Genomic DNA, 27,942 nt, shown 5'->3' with positions numbered 1-27,942 from the left:
TTTATTGAACCTCACATACTTTTAAGATTTATTTTATTTATTTAGGAAAGGCAGAGTTAAAGAGTGGGGGAGAGGGAGAGAGATCTTCCATCCATTGGTTCAAGCCAGGAGCTTCCTCCGGGTCTCCCACATGAGTGCAGGGGCCCAAGCCCTTGGGCCATCTTCAACTGCTTTCCCAAGCCACAGCAGAGAGCTGGATCAGAAGAGGAGTAGCTGGGACACATACTGGTGCCCATATGGGATGCTGGTGCCACAGGCGGATGCCTAACCTTTCACAGCACAGTTGTTTTCATTAGAGGCAATTCCAGAAACGAGTGGCAAAAATATTAGCATGGACAAAAGGGGTCTCTTGGCTTTGCCGAATAACCAGCCTCAAGTGGCAGTGGCTGGGAGGAAAGCTTTATTTACTGGAACACGTCAAGGCGACGGGGAAGGGAGAGCACCCTCGAGAAGCTGGCTTGCTGAGGAGCAGTTGGCCTGGCCTTTCAGAGCAGGGCTTCTCAGCGGACCCGCACCCAGAAGGGAGGAAGGACTCTCCTGCTGCTCAGGCAGCATACTTTCCATATACCGTGACTCAGGCTGATTTCATGTTGCTTTTCTGCACTGACCGGTGGTCTGGCCTCTGAGCAGTGTTGCAAAATAAGCTCCCTGGAGCAGCCCTACAAGCTCAAGCAAGTCAGCTGTTCCCTTCCCTCATACTGCTAATTGCATTATCTGCAATTGCACGCATGTTTTTTTCCTCCCTTAGTTTCCCTTCATTGATGGTTTTTTTTTTATTTTCCACTAATATTTCAATACTTACACAGCTAGTATGTGCCTGAGTATAGCTTCATCTTTGACCAGATTTTGTTGGAAGCAAACCACTTGTGAACTCATTTTCTTGATTCATTCCCTAAGTAAGTATACAGTGGCCTTATAATTCGCTTAACACTTTCTAACTCTAGATTATAAGTATTTATTCACACACATATGTTGGTTATTCTGCTTAAACTTCCCGAAAACAGAGTTTACTCATTCCTGTGTCCCATCGATGCGAACATGGTGTCGAGTTAATATCTTGAAATAAAATGAACCATCCAGGGTTGGCTTACCCCCGAGAACTTCAGCATCTCAGCGTAGCTGTCATGAAGCCCTTCTTGATCAGAGCCCTTGCTGGTCCTCAAGGCTTCCGCCCAGCCCCCGTAAGCTGCATCCTCCCCCAGCCAGCTGTCACTCATTGCTTGCCCTTACCCATCTACTGCCCTCAAAGGGAGTTCCTGTTTTGCCAGCAAGGTGAACTCCTCACCATTTTCAAGCTGTGGGTCACACTCAGGTCATCTGCTTAATGTTGGTTTCCCTCATTAGACTTTGTAAACTCCACAACAAGTAGGGGCCAGCCCTGCCTAGCCCAGTGCGTCCTCCCCAGTGTCTGAAAAGCAGGGAAGGACAGGCTCGGGAAGCTTCGTCAATACACTAAGAACATTTTATTGGTTCTAGAAGGCAGTGGCACCGAAGAGGCTATGGGCAGTTGTGTTTTAGAAAATCATGCTTCTCGCTGTGATTGCAGAAGGCAAGACTGGCCCTCAGAAATCCCTCAGAGTAAGCAGGAGTGACGGGAGCCCGATGTGAGGCGACATCAGTGAGGTTCACGGGGCACAGGAGGATCTGAGTTTGCAGGAAGTGGTGATCCACGCGGTGCTGTGACTGAGGGCACCTAACGATGACTTCCTCGTTCTGACCTCACTCAGCGGCTGGCGAAAGCTGGAATGAGCACACGCTTTTATACTTCTACGTTTCCCTGTGGATCGACCACCAACTAACCTTTATTTTGCAATGTATTAGCAGTGCTACAAGAACACCTCGTATGTGGGAAGAGCAATGCACGCATGAATGAATGCAGCCAAAATCCTAATGGGCAATTCTGTGATCCAGTGAGCGCTGCTACGTACGACAGCAGCGGACAGCCTACATGTCTCACGCTCTACACGCCGCGGTGGAAAGCCAGAGGAAACTGGCTGGCCGGCTCCTGTCGGCCTTTTGTGCGACTAGGAAGCGGACAATAAAGTTAATTTGAGCGTCGACGTGCCCGGACGTGGCCCCGCCTCCTCACCCGGAGCTCCCATTGGTAGGCGCTTGCCGGCGGCCGCCGTTCTGAAGCTCCGATTGGCCAAGGCCGCCGTCACTCCGTAGCGTCGCCGCGCCCGCCCGCCCTCTCGCCGCGTCGCCGGTGCCTGCGCCGCCTGCTTCTCCTCGCTTCTCTTCTCCCGGCTGAGGCCCGGGGGACCAGAGCGAGAAGCGGGGACCATGTTCCGACGCAAGCTGACGGCTCTGGACTACCACAACCCTTCTGGCTTCAACTGCAAAGGTGAGGCGGCGGCCCGGGGCCGGCGGCGGTCCCTCCCCGAGCGTCCCCACCCTGCCTCCTCACCGGGACCCTCGGCGGCCTTGGCTGCCCCTGGGTGCCCCGGGGCCGCTCCCCGGGCTAAGGAGCCCCCTCTCCCGGCCCTGCCTCGGCGCCGACACTTTCTGCACTTGCTAAACTGCTGCCGCCACCCGGCCTTGGCACACCCAACGGGAGGCTTTCGTTGTTTTCTCACTTAAGCGGGGGTCGTTAGGCTGTACCTGGGGCACCTGCTGGGGGCCCGCGGCGCGCTGGGTTCTGGGGAGGGTGCAGAGGGGGTCACCGGCTGCAGCAGCCGAGCTCCAGGGGTGGGAGGCCCGGCCCAGGGAGCAGCCGCAGAGAGCAGGCGCTGAGGCCCGGGCGGGGCGGGGGGCGCGGGCTCGGGGGGTCGCACGGGGCGTGCACGGAAGTGAAGTAGCCCCTAAGCGGGCAGGCTGCGTCGCGAACACCGGAGTGTTGGGGGATGTTCCTGCGTTGAAGTCTTTACAAAGTCGTGTTCCTGCTGGCCTCCGAGAGGGACCCCCGAGTCCAGCTTGCGGCGCGGCGCTCAGAGCACCGCAGGCGGCCTGCTGAAACCGATTTCCGAGCCGACTACGTGCTGGTTTTTTCCGTCTTGCGTAGAAGCGTAGCAAACGGTAGTGGTGTGTTTTTCCACTTTGCCTTTTACTTAATGGACAAGGGTCCGTGGCGCTGTAGCTCAAATGTGGGTGTGAACCTTTGCGCCCCAGTTTGCTCGTCTGTGAAATGGGGCTATTACCCGTATCATAAGGGTGTGTTGAAAGGGGGTGGGCTGAAATCGTGTGCGAGGCGCCCTTAATGTGGGAGTAACCTTCCGTGATACCTGCTGTCTTCCCTAAGTTTTGTCATTTGATCTGTTATTCCTTATTTCATTTTTCCTTATTAATTCTGTGGCAAAAATTAAGCCTTAAGTAGTCTCGTCTCCCCCTGAAAGGAACCGGAATATTAATAACATTAAAACAGCGCAGCTCTATGCTAGACACTTTGTTCGTCTTCACATAAGCTTCCCGGCGATGCCAGATACGTGCTAATATTATTAGCCCATGGAGTAGGTGGAAGACTCTGGAGCACAGAGACTATAGGTGGTGTCCCCAGATCCGCGTAACCATAGAACCCAGAATCTGAACCCAGGCCGGGACGGGAACAGATGATTGTTACTGTCTGGCTCCCGTCTGTACTTCCGACTCGTACTTCTGTCAGCTCCATGAACTTAGTATCTTGGGGTTGAGAAAAGTCCACGAGACTAGTTATCTGTGGAGGAGGAAGTGTTCTGGGGAATACGTGAAAGTATTCTGGTGAATATTTCTGGTGACTTGGTGACTTTTTGTTGCAGATGAAACAGAATTTAGAAACTTCATCGTTTGGCTTGAAGATCAGAAAATCAGACACTACAAGATTGAAGACAGAGGGAACTTAAGAAACATCCACAGCAGCGACTGGCCCAAGTTCTTTGAAAAGGTAACGAGTCAGGGAAGTAGAAGCAAAGCAGAGCTGCGTGGAAGCAAGCTTGCGATGACTCGTCCTTGGACAACAGTGATCGTCGTTGGAAACGCGGACTTCAGTGGTTCCGGTTTTTTTAACTGTGTTTCTTTTTTTTAAGATTTTATTTATTTATTTGAGAGGTAGAGTTATAGACAGAAAGAGACAGAAAGCTCTGTCATCCATTGTTTAAATGGCTCCAACGGCCAGAGCTGCGCCGATCCAAAGCCAGGAGCCTCCTCCTGGTCTCCCATGGGGTGCAGGGCCCAAGCACCTGGGCCATCCTCCACTGCCCTCCCGGGCCACAGCAGAGAGCTGGACGAGAAGAGGAGCACCCGGGACTAGAACCTGGTGCTCATATAGGATGCCAGCGCTGCAGGTGGAGGCTTAACCTACTATGCCAGCGCACCGGCCCTGTCTGTGTTTCTTTTGATTCTAGAGAGAATGATATCCCTTCCTACCAAACCTGAATACTACATAGAAATAGTTTCCTCTGGAAATATTGTGAAGCTTCTTAAACAGTGATATGTAGTCTTTGATTTAACGGCCAAAATCAGATTTTTTACATTACACTAAAAGTGCAGTAATAATACACTTTTAAAAAAAATTTGACAGGTAGAGTTATAGACAGTGAGACAGAGAGAAAGGCCTTCCATTGGTTCACTCCCCAAATGGCTGCTACGGCCGGAGTTACGCCAATCCGAAGCCAGAGCCAGGAGCTTTCTCCTGGTCTCCCATGCAGGTGCAGGGGCCCAAACACTTGGGCCATCCTCCACTGCACTCCCAGGCCACAGCAGAGAGCTGGACTGGAGGAGGAGCAGCCGGGACTAGAACCCGGCACCCATATGGGATGCTGGTGCCGCAGGTGGAAGATTAACCAAGTGAGCCACGGCGCCAGCCCCCAATACACTTTTACCAAATCTTTTGGAATAACAAAACATTATTGATAAACTTGAAAACTAAGACTGCCATGTTCATGCTTGTTTTTTGTTTTTTTAAGATTTCATTTATTTGAGAGGCAGAGTACAGAGAGAGAGAGACGAGATCTTCTGTTCCCTGGTTCACTTCCCAAATGGTTGCAATGGCCAGAGCTAGTCTGATACAAAGCCGGGAGCTGGGAGCTTCCTCTGGGTTGACCACATGGGTACAGGGGTCCAAGCAGTTGGGCCATCTTCCAGTACTTTCCCAGGTCACAGCAGAGAGCTGCATAGAAAAGGAGCAGCCAGGACACGAACAGGCGCCCATATGGGATACCAGCACCTCAGGCAGAGGTTTAGCCTACTATGCTGTGGTGCTGGCCATGCTTATTTTTAATGTACGCAGATGTCCGTTATGTGCAGTAGAAATAGTCCTAGGAAGGTCTGTGTGTATGTCATTTTTGTGGCTAAATTTTTTTTCCATTGACTTAGTTTAATATTGTGATATTTTAATAGAAATACTTGTTTTCAAAATAGAATAAAGATCACATTTTACAACTTTTTTTTTTAAAGATTTATTTATTCATTTGAAAGAATCATAGAGAGGAAGAGACAGAGATCTTCCATCTGTTGGTTCACTCCCCAAATGGCCACAGCAGCCAGGGCTGGGCCAGGCTGAAGCCAGGAGCTTCTACCATGTCTCCCACGTGGGTGCAGGGGCCCAAGTGGTTGGCCATCCTCTGGTGCCTTCGCAGGTGCATCAGCAGGGAGCTGGATTGGGAGTGGATCAGGTAGCATTCAAACCAACCCCCATATGGGATGCTGGCACTGCAGATGGTGGCTTAACCGGCTACGGGGCACCCCATGTTTTACAGCCTCTACCTACATTAAAAAGTTTTCATCATCGGTATTTGATGTGTAAGAGCAAAGTGATTAAACACCTTTCTCCTTAAATTCAGTGACTTTTTTGACAAGGAGATGATAAACCCATGCTGTGAGCCTCAGGAGTGGCTCTGTGAGTGTTGTACCCACATTCTAGAGTGCTTCACAGAGTTCTTAGAAAAGGGAAATTAGAAGGTAATCTCTTTCGGTGAGAACAAATTAAAATGTTTGCCTAAAAGAGATCTGCAGAAAGGTCATAGGAAATGTGTATTATGAAAAACAGTGCATGAATTTCAAAAGCTTTTTGTGCCAAATATGCTTTTTTTTTTTTTTTTTTTTTTTTTTTTTTGACAGGCAGAGTGGACAGTGAGAGAGAGAGACAGAGAGAAAGGTCTTCCTTTTGCCGTTGGTTCACCCTCCAATGGCCGCCGCGGCCGGCGCGCTGCGGCCGGCGCACCGCGCTGATCCGATGGCAGGAGCCAGGAGCCAGGTGCTTTTCCTGGTCTCCCATGGGGTGCAGGGCCCAAGCACCTGGGCCATCCTCCACTGCACTCCCGGGCCACAGCAGAGGGCTGGCCTGGAAGAGGGGCAACCGGGACAGAATCCGGCGCCCCGACCGGGACTAGAACCCGGTGTGCCGGCGCCGCTAGGCGGAGGATTAGCCTAGTGAGCCGCGGCGCCGGCCCCAAATATGCTTTTAATTCCATTTTTCATGACCTTTTTGAAGTCCCCACGACCTGTTCATGGAAGTGCCTGGTGCATAGCAAATGCTGTGCGCTTGTTATTGCTACTGCTGGATTATTTGCCTTTGTTCTTAAGAAAATACTTTTGCAATTTTCATGGGCTTCTTAAGACTTTGAAATACGTTATCAAGATGTTATATTTCTGTATTCTGTACCTTGTAGTATATTCATGTGTATAAGGCAGTTTTAAAATTTCACATGTAGAAAAGTGTTTGAAGAATATAAAAATTTTTTTCTCATGTAAAACACCCAGAAGCAATAGTAAGGTAGGATAACTTCAAGGCGAATGTGTTGGAACTTTACCAAACAGACTTTCAGGTTGGTCTCTCTATTGAGTGGCACTGTCATTGTGTGAGTATGTTTGGAACTTTTCTTTTAGATTTTTTACATCATGTGTTACATCTTTTAAATATCCTTAATACAGATAGACCTTTTTTGTTTCTTTTTAAATACTCAGAAGTTTTTTGAGGAGAATAAAATGGTTAAAAATGAGGTATGGCTAAAAATTGATTCATTAATTATCCCTGAAAAGACTTCCAAAAGGGAGTTCCAAGAATTCTGCCTAAGATATTATTGCTGGAATTAATTTAAAGCTCATAAGACACTTATTTGAGGCATGACACTCATTTGGTTATACAACTTCTTAGCTTTATTTAAAGTGCATAGCTAGGAGGAAGGTATTTGGCATAGCAGTTAGGACTCTGTTTGGGACTCCTGCCTTCCATATCCAGAGTGCGTTAGTTCCTGTCCTGGTTCTGCTTCCAATTCCAGCTGCCTGCTAATTCACATCCTTGGAAGCAGCAGGCAATGGCTCAAGTAGTGGGTTCCTGCTACCCACGTGGAAGCCCTGGGTTGAGTCCCAGCCCCTGGCTACAGCCTGGCCCAACTCTGGCTTCTGTGAGCATTTGCAAAGTGAACCAGTGGAGGAGATCTCTGCCTCTCTTTCTCTGTTTTTCAAACAAATAAAATGAATAAGAAACACAAAAGTTTTTTAAAAGAACACTCAATTGTGCTTTACATGTATATATTATGAGGCTTATTCTATACACAGGCAATCCCATAATATGAAAGTTATGGTTTAGGTAATTTTTTATATAGCCTTCTTTAGAGTTGTCTGTACTATTGAGACCTGTAATCAGAAACTTTAGATTTGAGTCCCAGATCTAAATTGTGCAATCATTGGCAAGTAGGAGTCTCTCGGGCCTCTGTTTCTTCTCATCTGTTAAATGAAGAGCTTATTCTGGATTCCATGTCCTGCCTGAAATCTGCAAAGACAAATTTCAAAAAAGCATCATGAAAATTCTTTTTCTTTTAAAATTTATTTACTTTTTTTGAAAGCCAGTGAAACAGATCACCCTGCTACCAGTTCCCTCAACAGCTAGGGCTGGGCCAGGCCAAAGCCAAGAGCCAGGAGCTCAGTCCAGCTCTCACACTTGGGTGGCAGGGACCTGATGACTGTGCCATCACCCACTGCCCTCCCAGGGTGTGCATTAGTAGGAAGCTGAAATGAAGGGCGGAGCCAGAACTTGAATCATCCAAGGTGGCAGGGTAACCTGTGTGCTAAAGGCCTGCCCCTGGTTTTTTTTTTCATTGTTAAAGTGGTACACTTAAATGTTTAACTTCCTTTGGGTTACAAAATTGCATCGGAAATATAGTAGCATAAATGTTATAAGAACTTTTTGGAGATCCAAAGTAAGATATCTTTGAACTCCACAGTTCTTTTGTTTTTTTTTTTTTAACTTTATGGTAATAATGAAACTGGATTTCTTTTTTTTTTCCCCCTCAGTATCTTAGAGATGTTAACTGTCCTTTCAAGATTCAAGATCGACAGGAAGCAATTGACTGGCTTCTTGGTTTAGCTGTTAGACTTGAATATGGAGATAATGGTATGTTTTATGGGAATTGTGTGTTTTAGAGAGGAAAGGTGGGAAAGGGAGTATTAAAGTCCAGGAAACAAAAGTTTTAGCTGTGGTTCATTTTTATCACAAGATATAAAAGCACTTTATATTGTCCTTCATTGATACTTAAATTGTTCTTTTAGAATTTGGAAATGGTGTTTTCAGGGAGACTAGTTTATTGTCTTCTGACAGTGTAACATTACACAGTAAATGTGCCGCCTTTTGCAGTCTGCGCTGTAGTCTTTCCAGGTCAATTGTGAGTGTTCCAATTGCTGGTGTTCTGGAGTGTTGGTGGCAGCAGGTAATTTCACGAGAGAATGAAACATGTCTTAATAATGTCAGTATACATTAATATACTATAGGCCAAAATACACAGATACATGTATTATTGGAGGCTTTTGAGTATTAGTACCCATAGCAAAAATTTCTATTAAAATTGAATTCTTCTTGCTAGACCATTTCTTTGTAAGGCCTGCCAGCATCTCAACGCAAGGTGTACTCTTGCCTCCATTGTCTGCTTTTAATGTTCTCTTATGATACTATCAGTTCTAGTCTTAATCATTTGCTTTTGACACCTTTTTGGTACTTTGGCTTTTCCCTTTGCCTCTCCTCCTGCCCCCGTTGATCTTCTCTGGTGTCTGTTGTGTCTTGTCTGGTTCCCTGCCATCACCCTAATTCAGGCTCTTGGCACTTTCTGCAGAGATGATTATACTGTCTCCCCAGCTGGTCTCCTCTTAGGTGTCACCCCCTGTTCTCAACTGGTTAGCCCAACAAACTGACTTCCCGAAATGTAAATCTGTTTAAGAATGCTACTTAATACTAGTTTCCAAAGAATAGCTCCAGTTACATATTCAGAAACATCACTAGTAACCCATTTTGTATTAAAAAAACAAACAAACAAAACCTGTAAGTCCCTTAGCCTGGTATTTAAGACCTTTGATGAGTGTTGTCAACCAGTATTCACCCACCGGACAGCCAAACAAGAGTAACAGTTTACTTGCTTTACATCCTTATTTTCTCACTCGGCTATTATTATTACTATTTTATCTGCACAGGTCTAAATCCTGCCCATCCTTTTAGGATCCAGCTCCAGTGCTACCTTAGCAGTAATATTTCCTTCTGGTCTTTCATAGCTTAGAACTCTATTATAGCTTTTAAGTCATTTGCCACTTGGAATTTTGCTTCTCTTTCTTGTAAGCTGACACTCAGCCTTGGTTTCTGCCTGGTACTTAGTCTCTTATTGCTGCTATAAAAAATCACCACGACCTTGATAACTTAAAACACAAGCTGTTATCTTATTTTGGGTCAGAAGTCTGACATCAGTCTCATGGGCTAAAGTCAAGTTGTCAGCAGGACGGGTTTAGTTTGGGGAATGATGAGAAAATCCATTTCTTGTCATCTTAGTGCCTCCTGTGTCCTTGCCTCTGGCCTCTTCCTCCATCGTCCACTGTGGCAGCATACTATCTGCTCTCTGACTCTGCTTCCGTTGCCACTTGTTCTGTGGCTCTGATCCTGTGCCTCCTTCTTAGGAGGACATTATGGTTACTTTGGGCCCACCTGGAGCATCCAGGATAATCCCCACATCTCCTTTATGTAACCATTAAGAAAAGGTCCCTTTTCTGGTGCGAAGTGACACCTGCACAGGTCCCAGGGATTGGAGGGGTCTTGGTACCGACATAGTTTCCTGCAGGCCGTAGACACCTACCAGTGTCAGTAACTGGCAGATGCAGGTGGTGATGTTTGTGTGTGCTGATTTGATTAGTTGTTTGTGCTGATTTGATTAGTTGTTATTTCGTTCTTACCTCAGGCTTCCATTTCAGAAGCCAGATGGCAAAATATTTTAAGGAAATTTCTTAAGCTGAGACTTCTTTACTTTCAGTTGCAGTTTACAAAGAAAATATGTGGGCTTTTCTTTAGAAAGTCAATGTCATAATCAAGCCTTGTGGCCTTAGCAGTATTGATTGTTAGGATGTGTAACAAAAGTCTTTACATGTCCTCCGGGTTGGTAGGACCTGTGTGAGCCGATTTGCAGTGAAGTAGCCTTTGGCTTATCAAGATTTTTTTTTTAAGCTATTCCCTCCAAAATTCTTTGTCACATGTCAGTTTACTCTGTTATATCTTTGTTCATTCTATTGGTTCCATTTCTGTAATCTTTCCACATTGACTGGTAGGTACCGCATGATCGTGTATCCTCACACTTGATAACAAGTACATATATTTGTTTCTCAATAATAGCATTGTCTTTTATAATGAATTTAAAAAGCTTGTTTGTTAATTTTTTGATATTTAATAAATGAACATATTTCAAATGTTATCAAAAGTGTATTAGAAGTATAACTAGGAAACATGTTTTCTTTCATCTTTTTTTAAAAAAGATTTATTTGAAAGATTTACAGAGAAAAAATGTTTTTATTTATTTGAAAGGCAGATTGACAGAAACAGATTTTCCATCCTCTGGTTTACACCCCAAATGACTACAATAGGCTGAGGCTGGGCCTTCTTCCTGGTCTCCCACGTGGATGCAGGGGCCCAAGGACTTGGGCCATCTGCTGCTGCTTTCCCAGGCACATTAGGGAGCTGGATCGGAAGTGGAGCAGCCTGGACTTGAACTGGTGCCCATATGGCATGCTGGCATTGCAGGTGGCAGTTTAACCCCTTAAGCCACAACACCAGCCCCTTCGTCTATCTTAAAATTGAGAATTGTAAGAACAAAGACTTTTTGAGTTGGTTAAAGTAGTAATACTGTTCCTTATCAGTAGTCGGTGCTGGTGTTCTTCTGTGGTTTTACGTTAATAGGTTGCCTTCCAATTTACTGCTACTTATTTTAAATTTGCCTATACCGCGCTCACCAGGACTCGGTCATCTCCTTGTGGTCCTGACCTGTCCTCTGTGAGCAAGAGAGACAGGACTGGTTTGGGGGTGCCCTGTCTGAGTGGACACGGGACACCACGGTTTTCAGTACAACAAGCAGCGTTAGGCCCGTGCGAGTCCTGCAGGAGGAGGGCGTGTCACTGCTGGAAGTGGCCACAGTGCTGCACGCCCGTCTGTGGGAAGCGCTCCAAGGCGTCTCTCGGTGGAAATGTCTTTGAAACCATACACATGAGTATAATGGAAATCCTGTGCATGGTTTTCAAAAACTTTTGGCACCAAAATAAACTTTTAATTCTATTGTCAAAAAAAATTTGCCTATACCATTGTGCGTTTTAATTTGTGCCTTACCATTTTTCTTTCAATACTCATTAAAATCGGACTTTTTTTTTTTTTACTTCAGCTTTTTTCTAAATCATTTTCTAGAATTGCAGGTGATTCTCTTTACTGTTGACTACTTTATATGCATTTTCTGTGATACTGTCTTTGATCACCACAATACTTTGATCAAAATCAGGAAATGAACTTTGATGCAGTACTATGATCTGTAGATGTTGCATTTCACCAGCCAGTCCAGTCATCTTCTTTATAGTCTGCCCCTTCCCACCCTTAACAGGAGCAGAAGGCAGGCCCAGGGTATGCATTGCTTTCAGGTGTTCTCTGGTTAGTTGCCTGTAATCCGGAACATTTCCTAGTTACTTATTTGCCCTCAGTGACACCGACTTTCATTTTGTAGAGAGAGTGTCCCTCAATTTGGGTTTGTAAGAAATTTCCTCTTGGTTCTCTTCATGGTTTATACTTTGCTTAAGAATACCACTGAGGTGATCTGTCTGATGGCTAGTCCTGGGAACCGGGGGCACTTCTGCGCTCTGGATACCCCCTTGTCATCCGTGTGTTGTTCCGCGGGGAGATGCTCTGGGCTGTGTCGGTGGTTGTGCTCGGACCTTCCTCTCCTCGGAGCGTCCTTCTGAGGAGGGTCTTCTGAATCAAGTGTTCTGTCGCCCACAAACAGGTGGTTTTCCAGTTTTTCCACTTCCACCGTTCCTTCTGCAATTGTTTGTTAACTCTCTTCTGTAAGGAACAGCTTTCCCTTCTCAATTTGTTTCTTCGTGTAAGCCAGCTTAGAGGCTTTGGTTCTTACTTCATTTGGTGGGTCATAACCCTTTTTGTCAGTGTAATGTCTTTCCAGACTGGGCTAGTGGGAGCCCCTTTTAACTCCTGTGTGACTTAAGTTTAAATGCTTTTATTTTTCCCTCTTGTTTCATTAGCAATCAAATAACCATGATATCCTAAGATGTTATTTTGGGCATTTAGTTGAGTGAATCATTAAGTGTTTTTATGCATAACTTCTTCTTGTTTTTGAAATGAAAGTTGTAAAATCTACCTTTGTAATTTTGAATACCAAGTTTCCATAAAAAAGTTTTAGGTTAGTATATGATGCTGTGTTTGTGAGTTGATTTCTCTTTTTAGAAAGCAGGATTTTCAGACTTTACATACAACATTCAGAAGGCTGGGGGAAGGGTCGGTTTTCAGTCGTCTATCCCTAGCTTCCTGTTACAGAGGAGGCTGTATAAGGACACTTTTCCTTCCTAAAATTCAGTATTAAAATCATTACCTTTATAAATATTAATAAAAATATTTGTGCCTAGTATTTAATCATTTTAGCTTAGCGTATGTATAGACGCATTATCTTTTGTTAGATATTCTTGCCAAAAAATTTTTATTTGAGTTGCCTTATGAATAGTTTGGTTAAGTGAAACAGCTGATAAGCATTGTTTACTTTTAAGAGTTAAAAGTCTACAAATTGCATTTTTGTCTATTTTTTATAGCTGAAAAATACAAGGACTTAGTACCTGATAATACAAAAAATGCTGACAATGCAACTAAAAATGCAGAGCCACTAATCAATTTGGATGGTGAGTATATAAATATGTAAAACTGAACGTCAACATTTTTCTTTTACTTCCTAAAGTCTAGGTTTATATGGTTTTAGTAAATTAAGAATACTTTAGATAGCATTTATGTTGCATAGTCCTTATACCGTTTTTCATTGTTTGATATAATATGCTTTCTCCCTCCCCTTGCAGTTGAATAACCATGTGTGGAAATGCCGTTACTTGATTTACTGCTAGTAATCTGGGGTTTTACTTTGTATTAATCATGGAGGTCCTTTTTATGCCTTCCTGGGTGTGTAGACTTTATTTAAAAAAATATTTGTCTGAAAGGCAGTTACAGAGTGTCAGAAGCAGGGAGAGATCGATCTTCTGTCTGCTGGTTCACTCCACAAATGGCCGCAACGGCCAGAGCTGGGCCAGTCTGAAGCAAGGAGCTTCTACTGGGTCTCCGATGTGGGTGCAGGGCCCCAAGGATTTGGGCCATCTGCTGCTTTCCCAGGCCATAGCAGAGAGCTGGATAGGAAGAGGAGCAGCCAGGACTCAAACTGACGCCCATATGGGATGCCGGCACTGCAGGCAGCCGCTTTACCCACTGCACCGCAGCACCAGCCCCTAGAAATTTTTTAATCCAATGATACCGTAAGTCCTAACATTTTTCATCGTTCTCAAGTGTCTTCCAGTAATTCTTTCTCCTTTTAAAAGTGTGACAGTTCTAATTACCTAGATTAAATTATGTTAAATACTTTTTTGCTGGCTGATTTCCTTGTGACCTATAACTGATGAGTTATGCTTACAAATGAGGAAGCTTGTTGGACACTCCAGGGCCACTGCCTAGAGAAAACTGCCCATTGAAGGGATCTGTGTGTGAAAATTAATAGCCTTGGGAAGAAATGTTAATTAAAAATGCTACATGAGTGGGCCTTTTCTAAGTTTCAGAACAAACCTAATAGGAGTTTAATTAGTCAGTTTGGCTGATGAAATATGAAATAGGAAAAACTAGCTCATAAATCTAATTGTTGATATTTAACTGCCTTAAGTTTTTTCTTTTTCAGTACTATTAAAAGTTAAAGAGAATTGTTACGGGGAAATTTTTAAACATTTTTATAAGTGTGTATATTCACAGATATGTCAGTATTACGATTGTGGAGCTGAAATGTGTTTTTTGTTTTTTCATTTTTAATCTTTCATAGTAAATAATCCTGATTTCAAGGCTGGTGTAATGGCTTTGGCTAACCTGCTTCAGATTCAGCGTCATGACGATTACCTGGTAATGCTTAAGGTCAGTTTCATATTCTTGATTCTTGGCAGAAACTCTGTATATGGAAAACATCTCTTCATCTTCTAAATATGAGCTGTTGATACTGAAACCTAGGGTTGAGTGACTAAACTGCAGGGGAAGAATGTAGGGCGTCAAGCAGTTCTCACTAGATTGCCCAGTACCTAATACCACAGAGTGTTAACTCTGCTGTCACCGTGCTAAGTTTCTTACAAAGATCTCAGTCCATCCTCTCAACAGTTGTGGAGGCAGAGGCTACTGTCCTTATTCAAAAAATAATGCATGTGAAGAAATGAGACTTGAAGGATGATAAATGATGTCTAAGGTGACACAAAGTGATAGAGCCAGGGTTTAGCATAAAAACTCAGATCCATCCTGGCTCATTCTTTTCCCTTTTAGGGACTTAAAGTATGTATTCACCAAGAGAGTGGAAGATACAGAATCAGTAATGGTGAATTTGGTCAGAACCATAGGCCCCAGAATGAATGAACTGAGAGACGACTGTGTCTGCCTTGTGAGAGTGCTACATCCTGGATGGGCCACACAGTCCATACCTTCACTGTAGAGGGAGCCTAGTACTCCGAAAGTGGTCCCTGTTGGCTCAGAGAAACCAGAGGCTCACACTTCAGAAGATTTATTCCCTGTGGTGGCGCAGGAACAGTGGCAGGAAACAGGGTAGTGGACTTGGGATGCCAGACTTAGTGGGGGTTGTTACTGCTTTTACAGGAGTGAAGAGCTTTGGGCTCTGTGCCTGTAACGTATTTTAAACTTTGCACTTTTTCACTAAGATGACCGATTAAATTTCACTCAGAAAAGATTAAGCCAGAATGTATCATACTTTTTAGGAGTGTGAATATTAAATGTAAGTTTATACAAGGGAAAGATTGATTTCCTAGATTATTAAAATTCTCTACACTGAATCTGAATGTTATCTGGATTTTCTTAACCCAGATTGGATGCCACAAGACAAAAGTTGTTTTTTATTGAAATTTAGCTTTTTCAAAGTCTTGTTCTTCCCTTATTATGTAAATTGCCTTGGAACAGTTCTGCAGTGACCTTGGCAGCTTTATTCATCAAACTGAGGAGCAACAGATATATATAGTATGTGTGGAGTTCTTTTTAGACTGAAAACCTGATGGGAAAAGTGTAAATCAACTAGAGCAGGAAGTTTTATAAAATTCAAGTTCTGGCTGCATGTTTATCTCCTGCGTTACCTTAAGAGGCTTTCAAACAATACGTGGTAATAAGGAAAACATCTTAGTAGGTTTGTCCATTGTAAACATCAGTATATTAACTATGGAGCAACCAGTGTTTAATACATTTGCAACCACAAATATGTGTAAAAGATCATGAGACTATGTATGAAAATACGGTAAACAGTTTATCAAAAGTAAGCACACTATTTTGGGGTTTCTTAGGCAATTCGCATTTTGGTTCAGGAGCGCCTGACACAGGATGCAGTTGCTAAAGCAAATCAAACAAAAGAGGTATGTACGCTTTTATTAAATCTGTAAGTTATTAATGACTGTTTCTTCTTGCCACAAACTACATTTTGTGTGCTGAAGACAGATGTCAGTTCTCTGTAGGTCGGCCCTGACAAAGGATAGCTTGCTTCAGTGGTTTGGTTCTGAGGCAAACTGAACGTGTCTAGTTTCTGGGCACCACTTTTGAGTGAAAAAAAAAAAAAAAATCAGTGTGTTTATCTTACTTCAGGCACCTACCAGTGACCGTCTACCAACCAGCGCATTTGCCCAGCTGAAGGTGATTTGAGACGGTTTTACCCTTGTGAAATTAGATGATTATGATTCCTGCTGGAAAACGAAGGACACGGCTTTTCTTTGCTACTATTTTTCATCTTTTTCTAAATCCCATCCCTGGTATTTTTTTCCTTCAGAATAAATTGTTCTGATCCATTTTCTGGCATGAGACATGACGAGAAAGTAACTCGGCTAAAGCCACCTCGTAGATCGAGGTTGAGCTCGGGCCACGTGCGTCCAGAGCCTGGATGGTGACTGAGGAGCAGTGGTCCACGTGGAGGCCTGTGTGAGCCTGCTCGTCTGCCCACTGAAAGGGGAGGCTGTGGAGAATGGACGCACTGGGAAAAGTCTGCCCCAAGATAACTTCCCTGAAGGATAAAAAAAAGTATTTCTGGGATATTTTTAGATTTAACTGTATCAGAAAATCCAAGTAGAAGGGATTTTCAAAAAGGTTTTGAAAAAGTTTGCATCTAAATAAACTTAATTCCATTTTCCTATAAACTTCTTCACATACCTTCAAATTGCTCGTCTCACTGGCTGTGAGACAGCACTGAGAGTGTTGAAAGGGTTCGTGGCAGCAGGTGTCTGATCATGCCCCGCTCCCTGCTCCACAAAACGTAGAGCGAATGCCTTGGGCACAGCCACCATTCTGGGATTTGGTCCCTCTTTTGTCATCTTTCCTCTGACCCCCCTTAGCAGGGCCCAGCAGTGTGAGAGGTTCCTAATGTCAGGGCTGTGCCATCCCCTGAAACTGAAATAGTTTCTTCTCTTTTAGAATTATGCATGAATTGGGCTACTGCAAATGGGTTAAAGATCAGCTTATTTCATCCACTGTATAGAACAGACAGTATATTGTTCTAATTGAAAAAAGTCATTCATTCAGCAAAACAAAGTCTGTGGTGTGGAAGGCAGTGCAAGTAAGAGCATAGCTGAAAATCTTTGCTCGTTTGTGTAGTAAAATGGAGTTTCCTTTAATGTTCCAAGTCTTAATTTTAAAGACAACAGCCTGTAATAATACGGTCGAGAAGTTCTCACAGTATACTGTTGCTGTTTGTGACTGCATAACTGGTATTTGGGGCATGTGCAAATTTTGAGAGGTGGCTATTGTGTGGTGGTCTCTGGCAGACCGTGGGGATGACTGACACAGAAGGCTGCTCAGCACAATTCCACCCCTCAGTTTTGCTGTCACACCCTTTGGTGTCCTAGCTTGTGTAACTTACTAGCTACTTGAAAGCAGATGGAACCAAGGTAGATTTACATTAATAGATTAGGCAGGAATAAAGTAGTAACAGCTCATATGTGGGTGTCCCCTAAGATTGTATCACCCTGTGATGTAGCCAGCTGGGTTTGTGTAAGTACACTGGAGTGTTTTCCACCATGACAAGATCACCTAGTAACAGGGTGGGTTCTGAGAAAAGTATCTAGTCAGGCACCGCTGAACACCTGTGTATTTTGTTATACCCTGTAAGCAGCAGATTGTCCAGCTTCATGTCATAGTCACCCTCTTGGGTATGTCTCTGTGCAGGGGCTGACTGGTTAGCTAAATGGGCAAAGGCTCTTCTTTCCTAAGCGGTTATAGTAGGTGTAGTGTTATCACAAAGCAGATTTCAGCAGAAGAGTTACCTGCTTTTCACAGTTTCAGCTGAAAACAGTGTTTCTAACCATAGTCTCATTTTGTCCTTCCTCCCTTTTAAGGGCTTGCCTGTTGCTTTAGACAAACATATTCTTGGTTTTGACACAGGAGGTAAGTGATTTTAATTAATTAATTTAGACTATAGAGATGTAGTGACTACTTGAAGGAGAATGCAGAGGTTACCGATGAGGGTACTTCAGAAACTGTAGAGAAAGAAAAGTGGATCTTGGTGCTTCTGAAGGCCTCATTAATGCAACGTTTTTTCTTATGAAACAGATGCAGTTCTTAACGAAGCTGCGCAGATTCTGCGGTTGCTGCATATAGAAGAGCTGAGAGAGCTACAGACAAAAATTAACGAAGCCATAGTAGCTGTGCAGGCGATCATCGCCGACCCAAAGACAGACCACAGACTGGGGAAAGTGGGGAGATGAACACTCGGGTTCCGCTTCTCCCCTCTTACTACTTGGGAACCACGTACACTTCTGGCATGTGTTTGTCACGGGAGGCATCCCAGGAAATTCACTGCTTTAATAAAGTTTGGGAAAGTGGAATTTTTTTTTTTTTTTATAATCGGTTCCTTTTCATTTAAGGTACATGCATACAGACTATTAATATAGATCCTTAAATCATAGGAAAATTTAGAATGCTTTATTGGAGTAATCTAGAAAACCAACTGTTACACATTACATCTTTGGCATTTATAGATGCAGCACTCTCTTGGGGTGCTTCAATAGAGGCACTTAATTGAATTGTTGTAGCACCTTTTGATAGAAATGCACGGATGCAGAGGTAAGAAACCATAACTTGCTGGGAAACTAAGTCCTTCCCATCCATATGCATAACCTCTCTGTTCAAGGTTTATGATCTTTATGATACTATTTTTATTCTGATCACATGTGCTTTTAATTTCTTGGCCAGAAAGACTGTATAGCAGAAATCAGATATAAACTCCAATTTGTTCTTAGTCAAGTGAATTTGGCCTTTTAAATATTATATAAATGTTTATAAAAAGCTGCTTTACTAAGCAACAATTCTGTTACCTTTTTTAACTTGCAGTAACGACCTTTGTTCTTAAAAATACAGTAGTAAAGATTGAGGTATAAGCTCTTCACAAAATATACTTAGTCTTTGTACTAAAAATGTTCATTTGTATGTCCAGGAACTTGTAACCGCCAATTCTTTTTTTACTTTCTTTGCAGCAGATGTTCATTAGGGTCAGGATTCAGTTTGTAAACGCCAAGTCCTCCTCTGTTGCAGTATTTACTTGCTTCCTGTGAGGGAAGTGGGGGGACCAAGGGTGAGTATCTTGTAACCAAGTTGCAACAGCAGATTTGTTATTTGGTTTATAGTTGGAAAACTGCAAAGGTAGTAAAGACCAGCCTCCCTGTGTGTGTCTCAGCCTTAACTTTTCCAGTTCAGAGTAGCGCCCACTAGGGGCAGGAACAGGGAATGGTGCCATGGCGGCGGCAGCTGGGGTACCGCACCCGGCTTTACCTGTGGGGCAGTAGGGGAAGACGGCAGTGATCCCGTAGAGGTGAGAGCGCTGCTCGGGGAGATACTCCTCAGTGACCGCACCAGTGTTTGCATTCACCGATATGACGGCGTCCCTGGGGACAGAAAGCAAGCGTGAACTCAGTGCACCTCCGAAGTCAGACCCACAAAGTCAGTTTCAGTGGAAACTGCTAGCTTTCTAGAATGTTTTTTAATCAACTGAGTTGTGAGTCATTCACCCATCAGTTGTTAAGGTGGTTACCAGAGCAGCGTCACCCATGTATTTGTTAGAAATGCCACCAAGACCAATTCTGGGGCACTTCAGTGTGTCGCAGGCTCTCAGGAGGACAGTGCCACCATGAAATCACCCCCAACCCCTAGCTGCATGTTAAAAATCACAGCTCTAGTGGGTAGACTAAAAGGGCTGAGACGTGTTTATTATTTTTTAACGTTCCCCAGCTCCTCTGAGAACTAGCGTAAGCTTTCCTATTTTTCATTCTCTCAGGTAGGAAACTGATGTCCACAGTGTCATTCTTAAAAAGTCACCCTGTACCTAATACACCTGCTGGGTACCACGTAAGGGTCATCGTAATAGCTGCAGTACAGGTTTGGACTAATGTGCTTCCTTTTCAGACAGCTGAGCTACTTATGTTTCTGGGTGAAGTAAAAGCATTTCAAAGGCACTAACTCTTGACCAGTGCTACTATTGAGTGGACAATGAAAGGAAACTCAGCAGGGGATGTAACTGGTTGGGTCACTCGCTGTCTCGGTACAGCCTGCGAGAGGTCTTACCTCCTCCAGTCGGTGTAATAGAAGTGGTCGATGTAGCTGACCATGCTGAAGGGGTAGTTGAGGTTACTTTGAATGACCCGCCGTCCAGTTCCATCACGTAGTGTACACTCCAGTTTTCTGGTTCCTTTTAAAACATCAACAGGGGAGAATGAAGTGCTCCTGTCATGGAGCAGCACAAAAAGCTGCTTTTCCAATCAATTGTTTGAGGAGTCTGCTACCAGGGCAGAGTAGGAACACATGCAAGTTAGCAACTGTAAAATTTCCCACTATTACTAATTTATTGGGTAGCATTCTAGTTTTTTTAAAGCTCAAACTTTTAAGTTCCTTTTTGAAGGAAGAATTGCACGTACAGAAATGAGCCAACAAGTTTTGTCATTTGTGCAATTTCATGCCATAGCTTATAAAGTACTATAGACACATCCTCTGGATAAAAACTTGCCCTTTGTAACCAGTCTGTTATTTGCCCAGGGGTTCTTATAAATATTCAGAGAATTTATGGGAAGGGAAAAAGCAACTAGAATGACAATATGGCTCATAGGTTTCAACTTAAAGGACTCAGTCTTGAAAATTTTGCATTAGCTAATAATTTTTTTTTTTTTTTACAGACATATCACTAACAGCTAATTTGACAGCTGGGTTGTAAAAGTGACCCATGTGGTAGAACCAGATACACAGACTCTCACTCATGCTTACACTGAAGAGCACACCACAGAAATAAACCTGGGTGTTGCTGAGGGAGGCTGTCCTGCCACATCACTCTCAGATGTTCTCAGTGTCACAGTGCTAACGGAAGTAACATGCTTATGCATAAGCTACAATACTGGCCAAAAACCAGTGACTAGTCTGTCATTCTTAGGTAAACCAGGTGCTCGTGCTGGGGCCAGGGAACAGTACGGAATCACGGTAAACCTCAGGATGTTCATTGAAAACCATTACAAAATTTTAAAGGTTTATAGACCAAACAAAGGAGTAATTAATTATGTGCTGCGCTGTTGTAAGTTTCAGTCCAAAGAACAATGAGGGGATTTGGTTTTGTCATCTAATCTTACAGTGCTTATACCAAAACAAAGGCGTATCTGTCCGAGCCATTAGTATTACCTGCATCTGCCCAGCAGAGCATTTCCGTGACCGGGTCAAAGTTTAAGCCATTAGGTAATCCAATGTCTTTGCCAATCAGAATTCTTCTACCGGTTCCATCTAAAGAACTTCTTTCAATTTTAGGGGCGTCTCTGTTCCAGTCTGTCCAGTACAAGTTACTGTAAATTTTTAAAAATCAAGATTGTAAAAGAAGAGCTTTGCAGCCTGCGGCTGGTATTCAGTCTTGAGTCTTGAATTTGGGCTGGATTTAGTGCCCTGCTTTGGGTGTGGGGCATATGGCAGACACTATGCAATATCACCTTCAGTATTAGGTTTCAGGAATCTAGTTGCTCTCCTGGGTGCCTCATCTATGGTTGCACTCTGCCTGTGAACTGGCCAGTAGGGTACAGTTTTGGGCAGTTTGTTCAGCAGCACTAGGTAATTACTCCACAGCCATATTCGACTTCCGCCAGCCTCACAAGGTTTTCTGACTCTTACCTGCCTAGAGGGGGCGTTATCTTCAGAGTCCCATCACAGTCCTGGCCTGCCTGCCCCAAACCTTGGATCTGTTTAAGTCTTGGGTCACACTTGGATGGAAACCCTTTACGTGAGGTGCTGCACCTTATAAGTGGCCTTGTTAAAAATGTAAAGTAACAATAATACGGCCCTGTTCACTTGAAAAAGGTTTTAGGTAGGGAACTAGGCTTACGGTCAAAGCAGAAGGAAGTGTGAAACCACTTTTGTAAAAGCTGCACATGTTTAGAATGGCTCGTGAGCAGCTGAGAAGGCGAGGAAGAGATCATGGAAACTTGAGCCCCTTATGAAGGCGGGAAAGGCGGGAGAGCCGAGAGCCAAGGCCAGAAAGGGTGTCCCCTCCGTGCTGAGGCTGAGGAGGTAGGAGGGCAGGGCCTGCACGTCACTGCTTTGTCCCTTAAGGCATAACGTCATTCAAGCCCAGAACAAGACTGCAGAGTCTCCACACCTCGTGTAAATTGCTACTGAGCTGTTCAAAGAAGAAACCTGTTAGGGTAAAATCCACAGAGTGAATACCTAAGAAAGTGTAACCACTCCACTATGCAGTGCAGGAAGCTTGGGTTATGTGTGTCCTATCCAAACCTGGCTCAGGGTGTTTGAGGGTTATTAATTCTTGAGGCTAAGTCAACTGGAATAGAAAAAGATACACTTTGTCCAAGGTGGGGAACCCAAAGCTCAGAGCTGAGCTTCCTTACTCCGACCAGTCAAGGGTGGTCAGCCCTGCTGTGTCTTCACTCTGGTTCTGGACATGCTGCTCAAGAGGCCCACTTCACTTCCAAAAGTAGCCAAGCCCTTGTCACAAACGCTCTTTCTCTAGCCCATCACAGAGCACTTGTCTTCACTGTCTTGTTTCCTTCCGAGAGGATCTAAGCTCTGAGAAAGAACAGACCTTATCCTTTGCCTGGAATAAACTGGCTTAAATTATTGGATGTGAGCTTTTACCCTCCTGTTATGACCCTCCCCCTGTGGTACTTAAATCCAAGGGCTGCACATCAGGATCTACAGGTGAGAGGAGAGGAGGGAACCCCAGCTGACCCGCCGACTGGATCCACCGTGATGGCGCGGGGATTCACCAGATCCACGTAGAAGAGGATCTCGCGCTCGGAGCCATCCAGGTTGGTCCTAACTATCTGATCCAGGCCGCTATCCGTCCAGTACATTGTTCTGTGGATAAAGTCGATAGCCACTCCTTCGGGTCTCAAGAGCCCTGGAATAGAGCAAGGGCAGAACTTGAGTATCTGCAGTTAAGTACGGCGAACCTGAAGCCGAGACGCCTGCTGTGTCTGAACAGGGGGAAGAAACCAAAGCCCGAGAGGCTCTTAAGTCCCGTGATAATAGGGAAAGATCCTGTTGTCATGTTTCCTACCATGATTTCCTATAGAACAACAGACCTACCAGCCTGGTGGTCCCAGGCACCTGCAGTGCTAGGGCAAAGCAGAGTAAACCCTCACCCCACCTGTAAGTCACCCGTTCAGTCTGGAATGTAACCGCCCCTGCTGGAATACAGGAGAGATTCCTCTGACAAGTGACTTAGGCACAAACGAAGTGCGAAGTCTGCGGGAGGCAGCTGCTGACCTGAATTGATGATGACCTCGGGCTCTGCTCCTGGCTGCATACCAATGCGGCTGATCACCCGGCCGGCGACGTCCGTCCAGTACACCTTCCTCTCGTGGCAGTCATAGTCAAGCCCCACGATGATGGAGCCCTTCGTGGACCAAATCACAAAATGGCGAGAATCAGCAGTCCAACTCCAGCTTGACACACGGAGCTGCAGTGAGCAGCCTTATCCTGTGGTCTTGCCAGAGATGGGGCAGTGAGGCCTGCCCGGGGTCAGTGGCCAGGCTCCGCCACTGTCCAGCAGTGTGGCTTTGGTGTTTAACCTCTCTGCCTTGGCTTCCTCATTTACAGTGATGGTAAACCACAGTCCCAACTGCACACGGTTGGCATCAAGAATGAGCACTGTAAATGCTTGTGAAGTAGCCTAATCACCCACTGGCACAGACTCAACCCCTCAGTAAGTGGTGCAACTGTTGGTCGCAAAAAAACAGTCACCTCTGGAGAAGCAGCCCTTGATCTGGGGACAGCATACGGTAAACCCTTATTAACATACGGCTGGGCACAACCTGAATCCTGTCCAGTGTCGTCCATGTTTTGAAAGAGCCTCTCAAATTCACCAGCACGTGCGGGCACGGCGGGCTCTCCCTGTGAGCACGGGAGCTTCCCGGCCTGAGGGCCGCGCCGTTCTGCCCCTGAGTCGGGCCACAGCAAGCATTAGGCTGCTCGCGCTCTACAGCAAAGGCTGGGACCGGATGGGTAAGGCGCTGGGGGTTGGTGGTCACGCAGCTCTGGCTGGTGAGGGTCCCCTCCCTCCCTCCCTGCCACACAAATGAGTCTTCAAATGCTGCGTCTGCCTCGTCCTGCAGCGCCTGCTCACAGGGGCACAGCAGCTGTGCCCGGGCCAGGCTTAACAGGCCTCGGGAAGGGAGGTCAGCAGAGACGCACGGAACCGGGCAGGACTTGGCCACCTGGGGAGAGCAGATGGCTGAGATGGGGGCCCCAATATCAACGGCACTCCCAGCCAGGAGTACACGTGCCCACGGGCGTCTGTCAGCCCCAGGTCATGGGGTTCCTAAGCCCATGTGATGTCTGCCAGGTTTGGGAGGAAGTCCCAGTTCAGTTTCTCTAAGAGGACCTAAGTGGGTAGGGAAGTCCTTTGGGCTCCAGGGCCACAGGCCGTCCATACGAGCCTTGTGCCAGGGACCAAGGGGACTCTGGGGGCGGGGCATCGCATCTGACTGGTCGAGGCTGCCCTGTGCCCCTGGCTCATGGGGCTTCAGACACGTGGGAGGGGTCTTTCAGAGTTGTGAGAATATTGACACGAGAGAAAACATTCTGTTAACCCCAGTCCCAGCCCAGAATCTAGAAGCCAAAAGGCCAGGTGGGCCTTGTCCCAGGGAGCTCCTGGGACAGCCGAGGGCTGCCTCACTGCTGCAGCCCCGCCCCTTGCCTAACCACTGACCCCTGGAACAGAGATGATCCGGGGAGCAAGGTGCTGGGGCGGGAGTGGCTGCTGCTTCCTGGGCCGTGGCCCCCCTACTGCCAAAGCACCCCACTTTGGAGAGATACCAATGCCCTGCGGTGGGGAAAAGGGGTTCCCCAGCAAGGTGCCCCGACACGCGAGGGAGACTCCTCTGCCTCCAATTCTGAACTTGACACTCCGGGGCCGAGGTGGCCACGAGCACCAACAGCACGGGCTTCGTGCCAACACTCGCTCCTGCTGATGAATCAGCTCGGTGCTCCCCAAATAGCTCGGCAGCTGTGCTCAGGAAATCCCTTGTCAAAGCCGCCCCACGGGGGTCCAGGCTGGCAGGCAGGCTGCCCGCCAAGACCCTGCCCGCCCCCTCGCCCTAGTCAGCAGGCCAGGGCCTGGCGGGTGTGGGGTGCTGGTGGGTGCCAGTGGGGAGCTGAAGGAGACGCGAGACGAGGGTTCTCCGGGCCCGCCCCGCCCCTGCCCCGGGGGAAGTGCACCTTACATGCATTGACAGCAGGGTCGAGGCCTGGTCCTTCAAAAGCTTGGTGCGCTTGAAGGGCAAACGGCCGAGGCGCTGGCCCTGGGCGTAGACCAGGAAGCTGCCTGTGAGAGAGTCCTCGGGCCGGGGCATGGCTCCAATCAGGGGAGGAACAGCCTCGGGGAGACCTGCGTGGGGAAAGGGGCAGTGAGGGGGTGGGCGTGGACGGCACGGTGGGCGCGGAGCGTCTGCACACAGCCCGCTGTGCCCCACACGGTCTCCAAAGGACATGCTCCTTTCCAGGGTTTGTATTTTTCAAGGATCAATTATGCAAATCACGGCCAAGGACCTGGAGGAAGTCAGCAAATCAACGCCCACAGAACACAGCAGCAGAAGGGGGGTGGGGGTTGGGTGGTTTTTTTAAAGAGAAAACCGCAGGCTGGTGGTGTGGTTAAGCTGCCATCTGCGGTACTGACAAAGGTTCGAGTCCCAGCCACTCCACTACTGATCCAGCTCCTGCTAATGGCCTGGGAAAGCAGCAGCGATGGCCCAAGTGTTTGGGCCTCTGTACCATGTGGGAGACCCAGAAGAAGCTCCTGGCTCTGGCCTAGCCCAGCCCTGGCCAAGGAGGCCATTTGGGCTGTGAACCAGCAGATCACCATGGGCGGGGAGTCATCCCCTGGGGACCCAAGTCGCAGTTGCTTGCATTACGGACACTGCTAAGGACAAAGCCCAGACCAAGTCCCAACGGTCAGGGGCTGACCCAGCATCTCAGTGACTTCACGGGGCCTGGGAGCCCCTCCCCCTCCCTGGGAAAGCTCCTGCTGGGCATGCGTGAGGGTGGCCCCAGAGCTTACACGTGGGAGTGACGCCCGGCTGGGTGCGCGTGCCCGCCACCTCTCGGCCGTCTTTGTCCACACACCAGCAGAAGTCACTCTTCCCGTGACACTGCAGGGGCACGAAGCGGCCCAGGTCGTCGCACTGCGGCACGTACTGGTCGTCCCGCGCGGTGCCCCCGTAGTGCTCCAGCAGGCTTTCTTTCCAGCGCTCGCACACAGTGCGTGGCCTCTGAGTGGGCCCTGGGCAGGTGGGAAGAAGAGCCGTTGAACGGGAGCTCAGGACAGCACGCAGTGGCTCCAGACCCCCACCCTGTGGCCTCCTGGCCTCCCTCCCCTCCTGTCTGGCACCAAGGTCTCAGCAAAACCAGGGAAGTCATCTGTGGCAATCAGAAGACACCACGATGATAGTCCTGTCACCTCGAGCCAGGTCCATCTGTCACCAAGGCCCACATCAGAGAAGATCAAGAGGGGGTAAGATGAGCAGTGGGGAGGGGGGGCGGTGGCTGTTCTCAGAGAGGCCCAGGGTTCCCCTGCTGACATGGGGCCTGTGTGCTCTCAGGGTCACCTTCCTAAGGCTTGGACTCAGCTGCATCTTTCCCGCTCGTCCCAGCCCCCCCTCACTGCTGCTTACATGTTGGGAAGCATGGCAGAGAGGGCGGGGCCACACCGCAGTGGCCTATCAGACAGCCCCCGAGCTGAGGGTGGCAGAGAGGCCAGCCCACAGCTGGAAGCTGACCCCAGACAACCCATTCTGGAAGCCCGACAGCCTCAGCACCGGGCCCCACGCCCAGCCTTCCCGGCCAGGATGCCCGGCCCTGCCCTCCCCTCCAGCACTCTCCTCTCCATGCCTGTCCTCACCGCTCGCCACTGCGGTGCAGTCGGGCCGGCCTCGGGCACACAGCCGTCTCCCGCCAGGCTGTTGCCACCCTGAGCGCTGTCCCAAATGCGGGAGGCTCAGCCGGAAGGGAGACTCTGTGGCAGGTGCAAAAATGAGCAGTGTGTTCACAGTAGGAGAACCGAGATGACCCAACGACAAGGAAGTGCTTCCTCCTCTTAACTCCTGCAACTCATAGCCTGTGGTCTGGGGAGTCCCACAGCCCAGTGCCTCCTGGCGCCCACCACCCCTGTGGCTGACGGAAACCTCAACCCGCTCCTCTCGCAGTCTTCCTGGTACCAGCACGCCTACTGCTCAGACGCCCCCAGCCGTGACTCCTCATGCAAGCTGGTGGGCTCCACCTTCAGTCTCTGCACTGTTCCCTACCTTCACCCCCCCTCCCTGGGCCCAGCCCCCTCGGCTCGTACTGAAGCTCCTGCCGAGGTCTTTGCACGAGGTCTGCCTGCACCCTTTTCCACCCGCCTCCCAGAGCCAGCGTAAACCACACCAGCAGCCAGGATGCTCCCTTGACACCCAAGGGTGGTGCACGGCGGCCCCTGGCTCCAAACCCTCCAGCGACTCCAGAGAACAGAGGTGGAAGCACTGGGGCAGGGCTTCAGCACCCACAGTTCCTAGGAGCGGCTGGAAGACGGTGGGTCCTCAGTGCTCAAAGCAGGCTGGCGCGGCTCCAAGACGGAACGGGTTTGGAGGGAGCAGATGCGAGGAGAGCCCAGCTCTTCCTAAGGCCTCACAGAGAAGCCGCAGGGACTGGGACTTCCTCAACCAAATGTGGCCCAAGGAACCAGGAGAGGGAACCACCCGCCTCAAGGCGGGGCTGCCCTGAGCAGCTCTGGACGCCCCCCACCCCCCATTCTGACCACACAGGATCCATCCTGGGTTCCCGGGACCACCCAACAGGGCGCCTCTCGCTGGAATGTGGATGCCCAGCCAAGTTCTGGGAAACAGGCGTCTCAGATCACCCGGCCGTGCCATCCTTCTCATTCCTTCCCATTTGCAGCCGCTTCTCCGTCCAACTATGGCCATCTCTGCTTCTGGCTGGCAGCTGGGCCACAGAGTGTG

At 47.3% G+C, this 27,942-nt stretch overlaps 2 protein-coding genes and 1 non-coding gene across 5 annotated transcripts in view; 2 read left to right on the top strand and 1 right to left on the bottom strand.

Annotated features, from left to right (window-relative positions):
- Positions 1-2,186: 2,186 nt before the first annotated feature.
- Positions 2,187-18,297, top strand: RTRAF (RNA transcription, translation and transport factor). The gene is made up of 8 exons (XM_002718245.6): positions 2,187-2,344; positions 3,732-3,856; positions 8,206-8,305; positions 13,015-13,101; positions 14,271-14,359; positions 15,775-15,843; positions 17,809-17,857; positions 18,023-18,297. Exons 1-8 carry the CDS (start codon positions 2,284-2,286, stop codon positions 18,175-18,177), a joined length of 735 nt encoding a protein of 244 aa, XP_002718291.1. The 5' UTR covers positions 2,187-2,283; the 3' UTR covers positions 18,178-18,297.
- On the top strand, positions 11,159-11,283 carry LOC127484045 (small Cajal body-specific RNA 23). The gene has a single exon (XR_007910826.1).
- Positions 18,298-18,372: 75 nt separating the features above from the next.
- NID2 (nidogen 2) overlaps positions 18,373-27,942 on the bottom strand; it is a 72,959-nt gene continuing 63,389 nt past the window's right edge. For all 3 annotated transcript variants that reach the window (XM_051822843.3, XM_051822844.3, XM_089309711.1), the window contains 8 exons: positions 26,007-26,228; positions 25,174-25,337; positions 23,216-23,345; positions 22,676-22,847; positions 21,128-21,285; positions 20,030-20,153; positions 19,241-19,353; positions 18,373-19,017 (listed from right to left, as the gene is read on the bottom strand). In XM_051822843.3, the coding sequence (XP_051678803.3) occupies positions 19,007-19,017; positions 19,241-19,353; positions 20,030-20,153; positions 21,128-21,285; positions 22,676-22,847; positions 23,216-23,345; positions 25,174-25,337; positions 26,007-26,228 (1,094 nt within the window). In that variant the 3' untranslated portion in view covers positions 18,373-19,006. The remainder of the gene's footprint in view (positions 19,018-19,240; positions 19,354-20,029; positions 20,154-21,127; positions 21,286-22,675; positions 22,848-23,215; positions 23,346-25,173; positions 25,338-26,006; positions 26,229-27,942) is intronic.

The sequence above is a fragment of the Oryctolagus cuniculus genome, chromosome 12 (genome assembly GCF_051225735.1).
Source record: "Oryctolagus cuniculus isolate XC-2025 breed Fujian yellow rabbit chromosome 12, ASM5122573v1, whole genome shotgun sequence".
In the NCBI taxonomy this organism is placed as follows: Eukaryota; Metazoa; Chordata; class Mammalia; order Lagomorpha; family Leporidae; genus Oryctolagus; species Oryctolagus cuniculus.
This window is presented reverse-complemented; position numbering and strand designations above follow the sequence as displayed.